Source organism: Tetrao urogallus (genome assembly GCF_951394365.1).
Source record: "Tetrao urogallus genome assembly, chromosome: Z".
Taxonomy (NCBI): Eukaryota; Metazoa; Chordata; class Aves; order Galliformes; family Phasianidae; genus Tetrao; species Tetrao urogallus.
This window is the reverse complement of record NC_136816.1, coordinates 63,845,988-63,863,692: the sequence shown is the minus strand read 5'-3', so window position 1 is coordinate 63,863,692 and position 17,705 is coordinate 63,845,988. Positions and strand designations below refer to the sequence as shown.

The 17,705-nt window shown below is 35.6% G+C and overlaps 1 protein-coding gene across 1 annotated transcript in view; it reads left to right on the top strand.

Annotated features, from left to right (window-relative positions):
- NIPBL (NIPBL cohesin loading factor) overlaps window positions 1-17,705 on the top strand; it is a gene marked incomplete at its 5' end in the record, with an annotated part of 109,675 nt that overhangs the window by 26,420 nt on the left and 65,550 nt on the right. The window contains one exon of the mRNA XM_079548636.1: window positions 9,351-9,983. Coding sequence (XP_079404762.1) covers window positions 9,351-9,983 — 633 coding nt within the window. The remainder of the gene's footprint in view (window positions 1-9,350; window positions 9,984-17,705) is intronic.

The window sequence follows — 17,705 nt, the reverse complement described above, 5'->3', positions numbered from 1 at the left end:
AGAAGAGTTCTTATTTTTACAGTCCTGTTTCCATATAATTTCGGGAAATCCCAGGGAAACATTTGTAGGAAATAATAGCAACCCATACTGAACTAAACCTTGGCACCTTGTTTTTCCCCCCAGAAATAACTTGCATTTCCTCCAGAAATTGTTACTATTTGTCATAGAGGAAATAATTCAACATAACCTTTCAACATTTTATAAGACAGTGAGAATTACAGTCATACCCAAAAATATTTTTAGAAGCTGCTGTCTAACAAAGTAGCGTGGGTACTTGATTATTTTCTGAATAATTTGGCACGATCACTTTTATTTTCTCAAGTATTTATAAGACTTCTCCAGAGAAGATTCTTTTCTATTTGGTCTCTGTATATAATGGATTGTAAGGAGAATTACAAATGTTTTCAAATCTCTGTTGCAGACTTCAGTGCTGCCAAAGATACTTATGAAAGAATATAATCTCTTCCTCTCTCCTTTGAAAAGTGGAAGAAATTCATTCTGAAGTGTTTTCTGACAGGGCCAAAACAAGTGTTCATTCTTACTTCTTCAAGTTTAAACTTTTTACACAAGGATGCTTCCAAATGCAGGAGTTCTAAGCTGGAACAGCCTGATTTTTTTTCATACATTCATGTATTTTCGAACTGTGGAGAAAGTGGAGGGATTCTTCCCTGAAGTTTATTTAAAGAGTATGTGGAAAATGAATATTTTCCAAGAAAACTCCCAAATCTGCGTTATGTGTCTAGTATACTATCCCTTTAAGTCTGAATTCTAAATGAAGTTATACTGTTTGAAAATAGACATCAGCATAGTTTGTTAATCAAAACAAATGTGTGTGTGTATATATATATATGTATATGTATATATATACACACTGCATGTGTATATATATATACATATACATACATACATGCATACATACATACATACATACATATATCTAGTACTATATATATAAAATATAGTACAAATTTTGGGAAGATTTCCAGAGAAAGACTCTTGAGATTTCAGAAAATAAAGCACAAAAGGAACTGAGGGCTTCCTATCTTCTTACTTTCACCCTGAATGAGCTGTAGTAGTGTCATTCCCAATAATTTCCATCTAGTTTTCTGCTAAAATATCACCAGTGGTTTATTTTCTCTTGCAATCTGTTCAAATTCACACTGCTAGGAAGCACTTTTCCTAATGTTTTACATGAAACATTTTTGTTGGAGTTAGGAATAACACTTCTTGATTTCTTTCCAGAGATCAAGGAAAAACAATTTATGTCCCTTTTTTTCACATAACATTCATGCACATATCAAAGACTTCTATAACATCTTCCACCATCTAATCTACTGATTGAACATAGCTGCTTCTTTCTATCATCTTTACATAAGTCAACATTTCTAAGCCTCTAAATGTCTTTTGTGTTATTTGAATTCTATTTTGTCTATTTGTCTTGATGTTGTACTGCCCTAAGTTGTACATATAACAGCTTGAAGACTTAGAAGGAGGAGTAGTTAGAAAATGACATCTTGTATTTTATTCCTGCTACGTATGAGAAAATAGCTGCTCTTTGGTAACAAATTAGATTCTTTCTGCAAGCTGCTATAAACATACTGCTGCCTTTGTGTGGAGTTTCTCCATCTTCCCGTCTTGTTATTACAGTTGCTCTTTCTCAGATGAGTAAAGTTTGTGCTTTTTCTTACTCCATTCATTTTGTTTCAGTAGAAAGATAATTGTAATTTTCTTTCCTTCTTTAAAAACAGGTGCAGGTCTCAACCAAAAAACTCACCGAAAAGTTCAGTATAATCATTAGATTAGCGAAGGTAATCTTTAATTCTATTAGTTGAAAAGTTGACGTTGACAAATATTTTATTATTGCTACTCTTAGGACTGTGCTCTGCACTGGTTTGCCCACATTCTGTTCATCCATTTTTACCATAAACTTGATACTCTTTCTTTGAAAACATTTTTCCAATATGGTGTACTGCAGTCTTATGATTCTTTTGCCCATACTTTCCTCAGCTATTTGTGAACTTGCTATGATAAATTGTTTAGAAAGTCTTAATTTCTTAGACTTAATTTCTTGGACCAGTCTTGAACTTGTTTAAGTCCAAATGTGGCATTAACTTCTCTTTATTTCTCAAAGCCCACCACTTCATAAAATCAAATTATTTTGATTTTGATTTATTCTTAGCAAACTCACCCTGGAATATTACCTCTTAATTATTCTCTCAATTCTTACAGAGAAATTGTTCTAGAATGTGCTGAAATTACACAGGCTGTGCATAATATACTAGACAGTACTTTACTGGTCTTTTGAAGAGTCTGTATTTTCACTTTCAGAGGGGTGGAGGCTCAAATTACTATTACTGATTGTGAGATTGTTTTAGATAGATTTACAGGGAGAATTTGTCTGATTCTATTATAATGAAAAGTTCAATTTATGTGAAGGTGATTAAGATCATATTAAATAAAAAAAATATTTTGTTCTTCTCATTTGTTCAGTGTAATTGCTGCTTCTTAAGATCTTCTGGCAGTAAGTTGTGAATGTTCCTCAGACTCTGTCAGCAACAGCTTATGAGCCTTTCCATCAGACAAACATCAGTATAGTATAGACAGTGAGCTCCTGCTCCTGCTGGCAGCACTGTTTCTAATGTCACTGGCCTTCTTAGCCACCTGCTGGCTCATGTGTAACTGAGCATCAGTCTGTTTTCTCTACACAGCCTTCCAGTCACTCTGCCCCAAGCCTCTAGTGTTGCCTGGGGTTGTTGTGGCCAAAGTGCAGGACTTGGCATTTGGTCTTGTTGAACTTGATCCCACTGGCCTCTGCCCAGCTATCCAGCCTGTTTGGATTGTTCTGTGGGGCTTTCCTATCCCCAAGCAGATCATCACTTTCTCCCAACTTGGTGTTATCTGCAAACTTAGTGAGGGTGCACTAATCCAGGTCATCAGTGAAGATATTGAACAGAACAGGCCCCAATACCAACTCCTTGGTAACACCAGTTGTGACCAGACTCCAGCTGGATTTAATTCCACTCACCACCACTCTCAGGGCCTGGCCCTCCAGCCAGATTTCTGCCTAGTGATGGGTACATCTGTCCAGGCCATGGTCTGCCGGCTTCTCCAGTAGAATACTGTGAGAGACAGTGTCAAAGGCTTTGTTGAAGTCTAGGCAAACTATATCAAAAGCTTTTCCCTCATCCACCAGGCGGATCACTCGATCACAGAATGAAATCAGGTTGATTAAGCAGGACCTGCCTTTCATGAACCCATGCTGGCTCGACTCAGTTCCCCAGTTGTCCTGCGTGTGCTGCACATCTCCCTCAAGATGATCAGCTCCATAACCTTCCCTGGCACTGAGGACAGGCTGATGGGCCTCTAGTTGCCTGCATCATCCTTATGACCCTCCTTGTAGATAAGAGTCGCGCTGGCAAGCTTCCAGCCTTGTGGGACCAGAGATGCTGAAAGATGATGGAAAATGGCTTGGATATCACCTCTGCCAGCTCCTTCAGTACCCTCACGTTGACCCCATCCAGCCCCATGGACTTGTGGCAGTCCAGGTGGAGTAGTAGATCTCTAACTGTTTCTACCTGAATCATGGGGGTTTATTCTACTCCCCATCCGAGACTTCCAAGTCAGGGGAGAGTAGCTGGAAGGTAACTGATCCGACTTTTAAAGATAGGTGTAAAGAAGGTATTGAGAACCTCAGCCTCTTCCTTATCCTCAGTTCCCCACTGCATCCAGTAAAGCATGGAGATTATCCTTAGCCCTCTTCTCACGGTTAATATATTTGTAAAACAGTTTTTTATTTTCTTCTACTGCAGTGCCCAACCTGAATTCAAACTGGACTTTTGCCTTTCTAATTTTCTTCCTGCATGTCCTAGCAACTTCTTTGTACTCTCCATGATGTGCCATCTCTTCTTCCCCAGGAAGCAGTTTCTCTTTGTCTCTTGGGGCCTCAGAAAAAACTCCTTGTTCACTCAAGTCAATCTTCTTCCACGCCAGCCATCTTGCAGCACAAGGGGACAGCCTGCTCCTACTCCTTCAAGAATTCCCTCTTGAGGAGTGACCTGCCTTTCTAGACCCCTTTACCCTTCAAGACTAAATCCCAAGTGACCCTCCCTAACAGTATCCTGAACAATTCAAAATCCTCTCTCGGGAAGTCCAAGGTAGCAGTTTTGCTACCTCGGACTTCCCTCCTGCTTAAACAAGAATCGAGAACTCTACCATTTCATGGTCACTCTCTCCAAGACAGCTCCTGACCTCCAAATCTCCCACCAATCCTTTTCTATTTGTGAACAGCAGGCCTAGCAGGACATCTCCCCTGGTTGTCTCTCTCACCAGCTGCATCAGGAAGTCATCTTCCACACACTCTAAAAATCTCCTAGACTGCTGCCTCTGCACTGTATTATATTTCCAACATAAATCAGGGGTGTTTAAATCACCTATGAGATAACAGCTTCTGCTAGCTCTTTGTAGAATGCCTCATCTGTCTCTTCATCCTGGTTAGGCAGTCTGTAACAGACTTCCACCTGGACGCGTGCCCTGTAAGCCCTTCCGTTGATCCTTACCCTTAGGGACTCAACCTTATCATTCCCAGCCCTGATCTTAACATCAAAACTCTCTAATGTGGAGAGCCACACCACCACTGTTCCTTCCTTGCCTATCACTCCTGAAGAGCTTATATCCATCCATTACTTTACTCTAGCTGTGGGAGGACTACACCATGTTTCAGTAATGACAGCTAAGCTACAGTATGCCTGTTACATGATGGCTTCCAACTCTTTCTGTTTGTTGCCCGTGCTGTGTGCAATGGCATAGTTGCACTTCATCTGAATTCCTTATCTCATCCCCAAACCCATCATTGTTTGTCTAGGCTTATCTCTAGTGGGCCTGGTTTTATCCCCTGCACCCTTTATCTTGTTTAAAGTCATCTCAACAAACTCTGCTAGGTCCTGGGCTAGGATCCATTTCCTCCTTTGAGACATCAGCAGCCATCAGGCCAGACACTGACTAAACCATCCCAGGGTCAAAAAAACCTAAGTTCTTGCTATTGCACCAGCCTCTCAGCCATGCATTTATGAGATGAGTTTTCCTGGTCCTCTCAAATATCCCTTCCTGCCACTGTAGGGATAGAGGAAAATACCACCTCTACATCTGCTCCCTCTTTGTCACTAACTGCCCCAGTCCCCAGAAGTCCTTTTTGGTAATCCTCAGGTTCTCTCAGCGCTGGCCTGAATTGACAGTAAAGGATAATAATCAGAGGAGTGAATCAGACTAGCAAGTTTCCTAGAAATATTACAGGGAGGCAGCTTGCTTCCTTATGGTAATGTTCTATGGTAATGTCTGGAGAATCACATTATAATGAATTTTAAAAGGCATAGCATTTTGAAAATTTGTGTTTCTCTCCAGAAGCAAACTATGTAGCAAGGATTGTACATTAGTCTTTGTTTGTTCACTAGTATTTTTTTTTTCTGGTCTTGATGCATAACAGCAAATGAGCATGTAGGATTGGTGAAAGATTTTCTTTGAACATCTGGGAACCTTTGCCTGAAAGCGATTTAAAGGAAGATGAAGATACTGTTTGGAGTGAATCTTTTGTAGTTGTTGTTATGTGACTGAAAAGCTAGTAATTCTTCCAAATATGAGTTCTGTGTTCCTGATCACCTTCAGAATTGTTTTTTAATCACGTGGGTTACAACCAACAATGTGATTAGTGATGGGACTTGGTGCACCAACTTTGACAGGCAGCTAGTTCTAGAAAGGCTCCATGATGATCAGAGAGAATATCATGAAAGATTAGGTAAGCTGCAAGTACTATGACATAATTAGAAAGTATGCAGTCCAAAAACTGTAAGATTTAGATATTAGTGATGTGTGTAACCTCCTGAACAGAAGCTTATTTCTTTGCTACCCAAATTATAGTTGTACAGTGAGCAAGTGAAACCATTTCACATGGGGGAGTAGAGGGAGGGAAAGTATTTTTGAAACTTAAAATTCTTAAGGTGACTAAGTCAGTGTTAATGTAATGCATTTTGTAGTTACTTGCATTACAAAGGATATGAAAAAAATCATTTGAAAGGAAAGGAAAAAAAAGGTGTTAAAAGTGCTAACACAGTTTGTAAAAACTTATTCTATACTCAGTGCCTTCTATCACTAAGAAAACTAATATAACCAATCCTTAGGTTATCATGAGTGGTCAGGATGACTTTGTAAAAGAGAAGCTATGGACGTATTGTTTATGGGTCTATTTGTTCTTCGTAGAGTCTTTAATTCACATGGTGTTACCTACTTGTCATTTATATTTGGCATTATCTGGATCATCATTGGTCAGTAATGATAGAATGACCTTCAGAGGAAAGTGTCTTTTTATCTTACAACCTTTGTATGTTCTTGTCATACATGAAATTTGATCAAGGTTCTTTTACTGTTACCGTGGAAGTTCAACAACAGAAAGTCAGTTGTTTTTTTTCCCTCACGAATTAGTACACAGCTCTACATTTAGACTGGAAAGCTACTTATATATTTCTTTATTCTAAAAGAATATTATGGCAGTGGAGTCATTCACAGAGGTCACTTCCAATGATCATCATATGTTTCACTATACTGACATCATTTACCTTCTCAGCTTTGCAATCTTGACTGTTTCAGCTAACATATCATATCTGTCTGTCTATTCTTTCCATAAAAACATTTTTTTTATTGTCAAAAAGTCTTGTGAGAGCTTTGTTCTCAGATGTATAATGCTTTAAGTCTGTGCTGATAGGAAATATTCCAGGCTTACTTCAGTAGCAGTAGACAAAATTTTTCTGTCTAATGAATGATGTTTTGTCTAAAATCTAAGCATCCAACATTGTGGTACGTGTTCACTGTGTGATACGTATTCAAAACTATTAACATCTGTGGTATAATTAAACTCATCCAGAATACACGTTTTTTTCCCCTAATTGCTTCAAAATCTAGGTATTGTACTGCCTACATCCATTTATTGCCAAAGGCTTAACATCATTTTCAGATATCTTTGAATATCTTAGAACATACACATTTAAAATGCAGCTTATAGACTTTACCTTCAATACCTTCAGGGGGAAGATAGCTATTCGTAGTGCTGCCTAGCAGAGGGAAGACTGTACTTTATTTCTTCATTTTCTAAGAATGCTGAATGTAATGTACTGAAATCCTTCTGACCTCCAACTCCAAGTCAACTCAAAGATTAAACAAGATTAAGACAAAAAAACAAAACAAAACAAACAAACAAAAAAAAACAAAAAAACCAAAGCAACCTCATCTGCACTCATCTGGTGCTGCAGTGTTATTTTTCAGCATGAAAAAAATAATACCAAATCAGAATGATCTTGTCATATTTATTTAAAAGTTTAGGCAGGGAAGAATCATATCTTTGTCCATCTTTGAACAATAGAGAACAATAGAACAATAAGCATTTCAATATTTCAGTTTCAGAGATATTCATTTAAGTTATTCAAGAGTAAAGATGTCAGTAAATCCTCTTTGAAAAGTTTTGAGCTGCCTCTAATATTTGTAGACAAAATGCAGCCTCTGTTTCCACCTAGTGGTATTCATTACCTTAAAGGAAGTAAATCGCTAACAATTTCTGCTATGCTGAGACAGTTTTGTAAGTTATTGTCTTAAGAGATGGTAATTAGGATATGTGTGTGTGCGCACATCTACATGCATACCAAGAACAGAAATCTGGTGGAAGGCAAGTGAGAGAGCTTTGTAGGATGCAGCCAGGACTTTGGTATTTTGCATCTAATTTGAGGAGGTGAAGTGAAGCAGCAGAAAGGTGTTGAGAATCAGGATAAATCAAAACAGGGCTTTCCAACATTGTAGATGTTGGCAGAAAATAGAGTTTGTTTCTCATGGTCAAGGAGAACTGTGTAAGATACCCAGCATTACATACGCATCTCACAGAATATACTGTTAGAGTGAGGAACTAATATATAGCAGTCTGCAAAGTTGTCAGTAAGGAAACAACTTTCATTTGAACTGAAGCTTTGCAGGATTTACCATTATTTCTTTCATTTACAGACCAGTACATTGTTTAATAATTAATATTTCTTAAAATATCTACTATACATTTAAGCTGCAGAATAAATCTGTTCACTTATTTAGTAGTGTTTCTTGAATGAAGCATATGGGGGTCCTGTCTTCCAATAAATTTTTGAATGTTTTTAGAAGTACTGACTTACGATGATCTAAAACAGAATGGCTAACAATACCTCAGTCACCTCTTTCTGAAGATCAGTATTTCCTAGTGGATGAATGGGATCAGAGAAATGTTTCCTTTGTTTAAACAAAAGCAGGCTGGAGCCTGTTGGTCCATCCTCTTTTTGTTTTTCTTTCTTTTTTTTCTCTTGGTTTCTTTTCCTTTTTCTTTCTTTCTTTCTTTTTTTTTTTTTTTTTAATTTTCTTTTTTTTTTTTAAGTGTAAGTTACTTGCCTTTCAAAGTTTTTTCTGGGCTAATAGTTATGAGGAGCTGTTTTAATTTGAGGAAAGAAAAAATTAAATGTGCTGAATTGAAGAATGTTTTTAATGAAAAATGTCCACTTTTTAAATTTTTTGTAGATATGCTCAAAGTCTGGAATTACCACATGTAGAAGTAAAAATTTGTACATTTAAAAAAATGAGAAAAAATTAAAAAAAGAGGTGAGGTATTGCAGAGAATGGTAAAATAATGCCTTAAGACAATTAGTATTTTGTAGGTATTAATGGGGAAATGGGAAGGGGGTAGAGTGAGCTTACAAAAAAAAAAAAAAGTGTCAGAGTCAAGCAAGAAGGAGAGGCCAATTGATCTTTTAATATGGTTTGTATTTTCACCTTTCTATGGAACTGTAAGGTAGGGGAACACCCCTAAACTACATTTATTTTGTTCTTTTCTTTTTTTCTTTTTTTGTCTTTCTTTTTTAAAATAATTGTTTAAAAATATATGTCTGAAATGACTAGTATCTATCCACTGATCCTTCATCATTGGACCCTATGAAGATTCTTTTTTATCTTTTCTTTTTCTGCAGTCAATTTGCTTACATCCACTGTTTTTAATAGATGATATTCTAAATCTGCAGGTACTTTTGTGTGTGTGTGTGTGGTTGTGGGTTTTTTGTTTCATTTTCTCTGAAATGATCCCTTCACCTGCAGTTGCCAAAAATTCCTAGGAAGTAGAGTGCTGCTATCTGGATTACATCTTGATCTAGGAATAATGTGCTTCCTACCAATCTCATTTAGATCTTTTGTGAACACAGATATATTTACAAATACACATTAAAAATATGTAGGTTATATTTAGTGTGTTTTTATATAAACATGAAACAACATAACTGTTCAGTTTTTCTGAATTATTATTCTAGGATCAAGACCACCTTTAATCCTACAATCTCAGCCTCCACCTTATTCATCACCTAGAGATGTTCCCCCAGACATATTGTTAGATTCTCCAGAAAGAAAGCAAAAGAAACAAAAGAAAATGAAGTTAGGCAAGGATGAAAAAGACCAGACTGAAAAAGCTGCAATGTATGATATCATTAGTTCTCCTTCCAAGGACTCCACTAAGCTTACATTAAGACTCTCTCGTGTAAGATCTTCGGATTTGGACCAGCAGGATGATATGCTTTCTGGTTTGGAAAACAGCAGTGTGTCAGAGGGTGATATTCCTTTTAATGTGCAGTACCCAGGACAGACTTCTAAAACACCCGTTACTCCACAGGATGTTAACCGCCCACTAAACGCTGCTCAGTGTTTGCCGCAGCATGAACAGACAGCTTTCCTTCAGGCACAACAAGTGCCTGTTTTACAACAGAACACTTCAGTTGCTGCAAAACAACCTCAAACTCCTGTGGTACAGACACAGCAACAGGTTTCGCAACAAGGAACTATAACGTCATATGATGAAGTAGAATTGGATGCATTGGCTGAAATTGAGCGGATAGAACGTGAATCAGCTATTGAAAGGGAGCGATTTTCAAAAGAAGTGCAAGATAAAGGTAAAAGGATTGTGTGTGTGTATACACTATATATTATACCAGTATATATAAATAGATATATATATATATGTCTGCAAAACTCATATATATATATATATATATATTAAAAAAAAAAAAAAAACCAACAACAACAAAACAACTTCCTTTCATTGTCACATAGTTCAATTCTGTTTACTCAGTGTAGGTTCTTATACAACATTCATCTCCATTCCCCTCCAGCAATGAACTGTAATCTCTCATATATGCATATTTTTAGTAGCCGATTTTCTTTATTTGGGGTCTTACTGTGTGGAAAGTGAAGTTCTTATGTTTCAAAATTCTTTCTAACCTATTCTTACTTGAACCATGGGACTGAATGAAATACGATTAACATCGGTTATAAAGTTTCTAAAATCCCAGCAGTACCATAAGTCAAAATTAGCAGTAAGTTATGATAGCTGAATTATTCATGCTGATGTTACCTACTAAAAGGAAATACAGAAAAAAACTTTACTCCCATCTATTCATATTCCCATTTAAACCTAATCTGAAGGAGATGTTAGATTATAATCACATCTACTCTTTTCAAGCCACTGTAATGATTGATTAAAACATACCATGTTGTATCCAGTGTTCACCTGGATTTTTGTTGTTATTATTCATTATTATGCAGGTATTATAATTTTTAGAGGAATGCCATATCTGCATGATCTCTCTGATACTCTGATCTCTCAGATGAGCCTTTGAAATGTTTTCATTTCAGTGGCTATACTTTTTGACGTAACTTTGAATCTATTTTATTTTTTTGCTTTTGTGTGGTGGTTTGATGGTCTTCAGGCTTCAAAAATCTCAAAGTGGATTCAAGATACATATGTAAATCTTCAAATTCAGATTTATTTTATAAATGAGATAGTTATATGTTAATGTGAGTATTTCTCAAAAGCTTCCTCTACACTGTGTTTAACTTCTGAGAAAAAAAAAAAAATCGGGTATAATAATATAATGCAAATTTACTAGATAATTTCAGGAACAATTTTGCAGATGTGTAAATTGAGCAAATTCTAATTTGAGAAGCTTGTAGTTGGAAATGGCTGATTTTGGACATACTTGCAAGGATGCAACTATTTTTATATAGAGTTTGGGTTTTAGCCAGCAGAGGTAGCATGTTTTCTCCCCTTCCAGGGTGTTTTTTTTGTTTTTGTTTTTGTTTGTTATTCTATTTTATAGGTATCAGTAAAGAGAGAGAGTGTGTATATAAATACAATTGCTGAGGTTATCAAAATTTTTAACTTCAGATATTCGTCATTTGGTAACTAATTCAAGTCTTGTTAGAAAATGTTTGTCAATCTATGTAGAAAATCTGTGCTGACTTCAAGAGATCTTTACTGCATTTAATTTTGTTTCAATGAAATTGATCATTTTTGTGCTCTGTTTATATCATCTTGTGATCAGTAATTTTAAATTTATTCATGGAGAGCTTGGGGTCTGTCTCCTAACATTTTTTCCACTGAAGTTACTTTTACTTTTGTAGTGGTAGGTAGATTGAACATGCTTTAGACAAGAAACATCTGGAAAAATGCAGTGTATTTTTTATGGTGTACTGTAGCCTTCAAAACAATCAAACAAGACTAAAACTCTTTCTTTTTTCTGGCTTTCAAGAAATTATATACTTAACTTGTGAAGTTTGTATACCATTATTACATAGCCACAGGTAGACTGATTTGTTTCTCTTTGGGGAAATGAGTGTTTTTTGTATGATGCAGTCTCTCTCCTTTGCCAGTGCTTGATAACTATCTCATGAAATAAGTGTTCCAACTTTATGCTTCACTTGTACCTGCATCCTCTGCTAGATCTCAGTTCTTCCAGAATTCCTGCAATTGTTATGGATCAGGTAGAGGAGTTACTGCCTTATTTTGGGATAAATAATCACCATTTATTCACTGGTCTTAAGGTGCTTCAGTCCAGATAGAAACTCTTTTCTCCCTGGCTGCCAGAGTTTTAGTCACGATTAAAGTAAGTACAGAGTACAAAGATTTTTACCAGTTTCATGGCAGGTTACTTGAAAGCCTCTTACCTTAGAGAAATACAGTTCTTTTTTTTTTGTAACGTTTTTGCATTTTTGTTGTTGCTAAGTTGGTCCTATCCCTACAAGTTGGTATGCTCAGGGATTGTTCAATACTTTATTTGTTTGGTTTGGTGTGAGATCAAGAAAGTTCTTCTATGGCTCCTATCAAAATTTGTCTGTTCAAAATATGTCCTCTACCTCCTAAATTTGTTGTGAATTTTTGAGAAGTTGCTTACTGTGTTGATGCAAAAAACCTCACATTTGTGCACTTTAGAGCATTTATTACTAATTCAGATCATATTATGTCCAGAAAACAAGCGAGTGTAGCATGTATTTGGACTAAGTACAGCAGGATGGCATAGCATAAGTGATACTGTACATAGCAAGCAAGCATCCCTCTAGTGCTTTTATTGTAGATATTAGCACATGCAGAAATCTGCATGGAAGTGTCTTTGATGCTTTTGTGATTGAACACATGGGAATACATACTACAGTCATGTTACACTTTCTGTGTATGCAGTCTTTGTTGCCTTTCATAAGTACTTTGAGTAGAATTGTACTCTCTCAAGTTCTGGTAGCAAATCAGTGATTTCTTCTGTCCATTGTTTAGACATGAAATCTCTATAGTGCAGTGCTTCATCAAAGATATTCAGATGCTTCTTTTTAAAACAATAAGGTTTTAGATGGAATGCCATTTTTTTTTTTTCCTGAGGTTTGGAACTGGCAGTGTGGTGGATCTATTCTAGGCAAGAAGCAGAGATGGTTTTCTGGGAGTTCTTGTTAAAAATTACACAACCTCTACTCTTGATTAAGGCAATGTTACAGAAGGACCTTAGCACTAAAAGAGGACTTCTAATATTTGGAAAATAGGGATTTAGGGCTCTTTGGAAATTATAGTACCTTCTGCAATATAACCCCTTACTCATTCCCCCCCATATCTAAATAAAAACATCAGAAATTTTTAGCCGAAGTCTCTCAAAATGGGAGGCCATAGAGGGAACGCCACGTTTTGCGGAGGAGCCTTCTTTTATAAAAATCAACATACTTTTTTTCTGGAGCCTGATTCTCATGCTTTTGCTTTCTGAAAAAGAGCAGAAATCACTTATGCAAAATCTGGCTGATTTTTCTTAATGTCTATCAGGTACACATAAGGACAGGTAATACAAGATAGAACTCTTGTCTCCATATAGGAGTTCTTTTCAGTACTCTTGTTTTTACAGTTCTATCCTTTCAGTGTATTTGATTTCTTGAATTTGAGTGGTTTAATTGGTTTTATCACAGTAAAAGGGTACAAAGTTTGGAAGATTCATTTTGTCCTTTTCCTCTGTGTGGAAGGACAAGATTACACATCTTCCTTCTACTTCCAAAGAATTCTCTTGGTACGGACTAATTTTGTAAGCAACTTGTATGTATAGTTAATGAAAGGACTAATTGGAAATTTTGAATATCAGGGAAACACCAGAAGTTTCATTCTAATATGCTTATTATGCCTAGCTGTTTTAGAACAAAGTAATAACTGCTCAGGTCTTTAGTTCCTTTTGCCCTTCTCATAATGGCCTCTGTATCCCCATCAGATACAAGTTGTCAGTAAATCTAGGTCATATCTTCTGTTTTGAAAAGGTATATAGTATCATGGTTGATCCAGGTGCTGTTTATCAAGACTTGGATTATCTAACTAGCCATAGTTTGGGTGATTCTGAAGTGCTAATAATCTTAAAAGAGTATTATCTTTTTCCACAACAGTAAACAAGAAGTTAACCATCCTCTGCTTAGGTACAACAAGATGTCCTTCTCTTGTAATCACCGTTAGTGGCCACATTTCCTGCAGTACTTTTTGCTTTTGAATGCTTCTTAAAAAGAGTGAAGATCCCTGTTCTTGAATCCATGTTGTTCACACATCTACAGTTATAAATAATTCGGATTCTGAAATTGACAACACTAAGAGAGTACAGGAAATCCAACAGATTTTTAGAAACTTCTTTCCCAATAATTTTTGTGCTTCTTGGTAATATTTCTTTGCAGACAAGAAGGGTGGCATTCAATGAGAAATTTTGTTTTGGTAACCTCGGTGTGTACTTGTCTTTTGGAGCTGTTCAGATACAAACGGATTATTTTTGTGTATATTCAAGCAGATTCAAAGCTGGTAATCTAAACTTTTCCCAGAACATTACATTAAGCTCTTCATGTTCTTCAAGATTTAGACCTATTCCTGAATTAATTTTCATGTTCAAAGTTTCTACCTCCAAAGCTTTCATGCTTTTTTTTTTTTTTTTTTTTTTTTTTAAATCGCATACTGCAAACCAACATTATGTAGAATTTGTAAGATAGTAGTGCTAAAAGGAGCCCTGAATCTTTCAAAAAGGGAAAATAGTCTTGAAAATTACTTGGAAAAATATGCAGAGAGGAACCCATCTTTTTTCGTAGACTCTTTCTTCAATTGCACTAGATTTTTTAAATTTCAGATTTGTTTACTTTTAATTTAAGCTATTCCATACATGGTATTTTCTGTTCACTGTTAGATTTTTAGGCCAGTTCCAAGAAGTGTTTCTATAATGCAACATTCATAAGAGACTACGTAAAATGTTAATTGCTAACTGTTTTACTAGAGAGGCTAGTGCATGGTGGTTTTTGAAAGGAGTTAAGAGTATTAGAAACATTCTTTAAAATAAGACATATCTATCGTTCTTTTCTGTGTATGATTTACATCTGAGGATTCATTTTACCCACTTCTTTGGGATCTTAATTTAGATGCTTTAAATTAGGAAGAAATAAAGCTGTAATAATTTTATTTCCACTAAGTGGATCAGTTAGGGGGCATTTGGATGCCTGCTGCAGGCCCTTCTGTTTTAAGTTCATTCCTAGCCCATAGCAGCAGAGACACACATCACAAGAGTGTGAATCTGCAGGAGCAAAACTATCAAAACTACAGTTATAGGTAAGTAAGCTTTTCCTCTAACCTTTTAAGTTCCTATGCAGCTCCTCTCCCTTTCCCCCTTTACCCCATCTTTCCCAAATTCTCTTGTAGAGGAATTCAGTACAACACTGTTAAGAATTAATATTTTAAGTCTAATATTGTGTAGCCAATGAAGGAAATGACAGAATATGTAGTTATAATCATTCATTATTACCCTTGATTTCCAAATATACCTTACACTGGGGAATATTATAGGGATTTTATTTCCTTATCAGTGAAGACACAAGCGTAGGCATTTGTATAGTAATCTGCAAGACGATGAGAGTCGCTAATACAAGATAAGAAGAAACAGTGTAAAATCTAAATTGTTATGTCTCTGTGTAGAAGGAAAATGTAAGAATTAGGTATTCCTTTTGTGCGTATAAAATTTAAGAAGGTCTGAATTTAGCAATGTTTTGTAGTAGATCAAGCTGGCACTTTGTGTAGCTGTCCCGAGAAAAAATGGTTTTGCAATATTCAGTTTCTATGGGTGAGAGACTTCTTTTGTGTTCAGACACATTTAAGAAAAGATAGAAATTCTTTTTCTATCTGGAGAAATTACAATAAAGTGTTGTAAAGTTTCATCTGTCTGGGAAAAATTATTTTAAAAAAATATTGATTGCATTAAAAATGCATTCACTCATTTATATAAAAAAGAAATGCTTTTTAAGTGACTTGTACTTTCTTTAACATGGAAGCGAATTCATCATATAGGAAGTCCATTTTGATTTTTATCTGTAGCACGAAGAAAGATGACAAAGTTAAATATAATGCGTATGCCATATCCCCTTGGTTGTACATGTTAAATGGGAGGATCTATAATATTACTTACCCAGTAATTACTTTATTTCTTGCGGGATAGTCACTTTTCTGTGATGGACTTAAATCTTGATAAAGAAATGGCGTGTTAATTAATAAATCTTATTGAAAGTTTAAGCCCAGCATTTCTATAGATGATAGTCACTGAGTTCACTCTGACATCATCCTAAAATGATGCAGATCTTTTTACATTTTCATACTATATGAATGTTACTATATCTAGTCAGTTGAAGGCATTTTTGAATGTAAGTTAAGATTTCAAAATGTAGTTATCTGAAAAGGAAATTAAAAGTATTCACCAATAAATGTTAAAATCCTTTGGTTTACCGTTCATGGAAATGAATAAAAATAATTGGATATGTTAATATGTGACACATGAAATAAGTAGCATTCATTAAGCCTAATGTTTCTGCTGTCTTGTGAAATCAGTTGTTGTACTCTGCATGTTAAAAGTAATTGCACTTCAGGTTTTTGCTCAGTTTTTTAACAACTCAGTTTAAGCAACGGTAATTGTTCACAATAATTCTTCTGTCATTCTCACATAGATAAAGGCAGCATCCATGTCAGAAAAAAATTGTATTATAAATTAATTAAAATACTTGTTTTTGTCGGGAATATTATTAAATTCAGGGAATTTAAGCAATGGCTTCCAATCTCTAAACAAAAAGCATAGATACTTGATTATATTGTTCCGTAGTTCAGTTCCTGTTGTCCCCAGTGTATTATTTCTTCTGTAGTATTGTAGTTGGCAGGGAATAAGGAGTTGCAAGACATTTTCTAATTAGAATGATTCTTAAGATCATATTTTATACTCTAGCAATGTTGATTACATTATTGTTGCATTTAAGAAAATGAGTGGAACTTACAAAAATGAAGCTTCTAAAGTCTGCTACACTCCAAGGAATGTCAGCGCCTGCTTTACTGTTTTTGTGATTTGTCCTGAGTGAGTTTGCACATCTCTTCTAATTGGCTTTGTTTTTCACAACGCAGACAAGTTTGTTAAATTCTTTTGACAGATTGCTAAAAATTAGCCCTCCAGTCTACTTGTTTATGGAATTTTTGGAATTACGTTCCGTTCTGAAAGTTTTCCTGTACCAGAATTATCATTGCCATTTTCTTTTTGTAAAGGAGCAAACTGTCAGACTGAAGTTGCTGAGCTTTGTTTGCTCAGTCTCTCCTGCAAGGAGTTTGTGCTGTGGGAATCCATTCTGCTAATTGGAAGGGAATCTCTCTGATTGTTCATTTCTTTGGTTGTTGGAATATAGTTTTGGAAAAAAGATGAGGAGCAAACTTTCAGTCAGAAATGCTGAATGTTTATGAAGAAGCAGAAGGACAAAAATGGCTATTTGCCTCACTCCCTTGATAGGCCGTACATCAGTAACATTAAAGTAATTTAATTTATAAAGCTTTGTTACATGCAGATCACACTGAATGGCTTAGGTATTTGTGACCTGCAGAACAATTTTGGTTGGTGGGTCAGGGTATTCAAACAACTTTGGAAGAGATCTATAAAGAATGTCCAGGAAAAGATTTCACTAGTCAGTAAACAATTTTGTTACTTAAGAGTATGGTTATGTGCTATCTGTTGAAAGTTCCTCCTCTTGATTGGTAGCGTAAATAAGATAAACTTGTAATTGGACTCTGTCTGACTTGTCTTGTTCAAAACGAAAAGGTTTTACAAGAGGTTAGGATTAGACTGTTAGGTTTGGATGTTTGGTACACATGTATTAATTGTTGATTTAAATAGTACAAGTAAGTTGTATTTCTAATGACTGGAAGCATATCGCTGTGATCCATAAGGATTGTCAGAGTTGTAAAATATTGAACTCTAAATTCTTAAATTTTTAAAGAATTAAATTCTTAAAGAATTTCTTTAAAATTCTTTAAAAAAAAAAAAGAAGTCTAA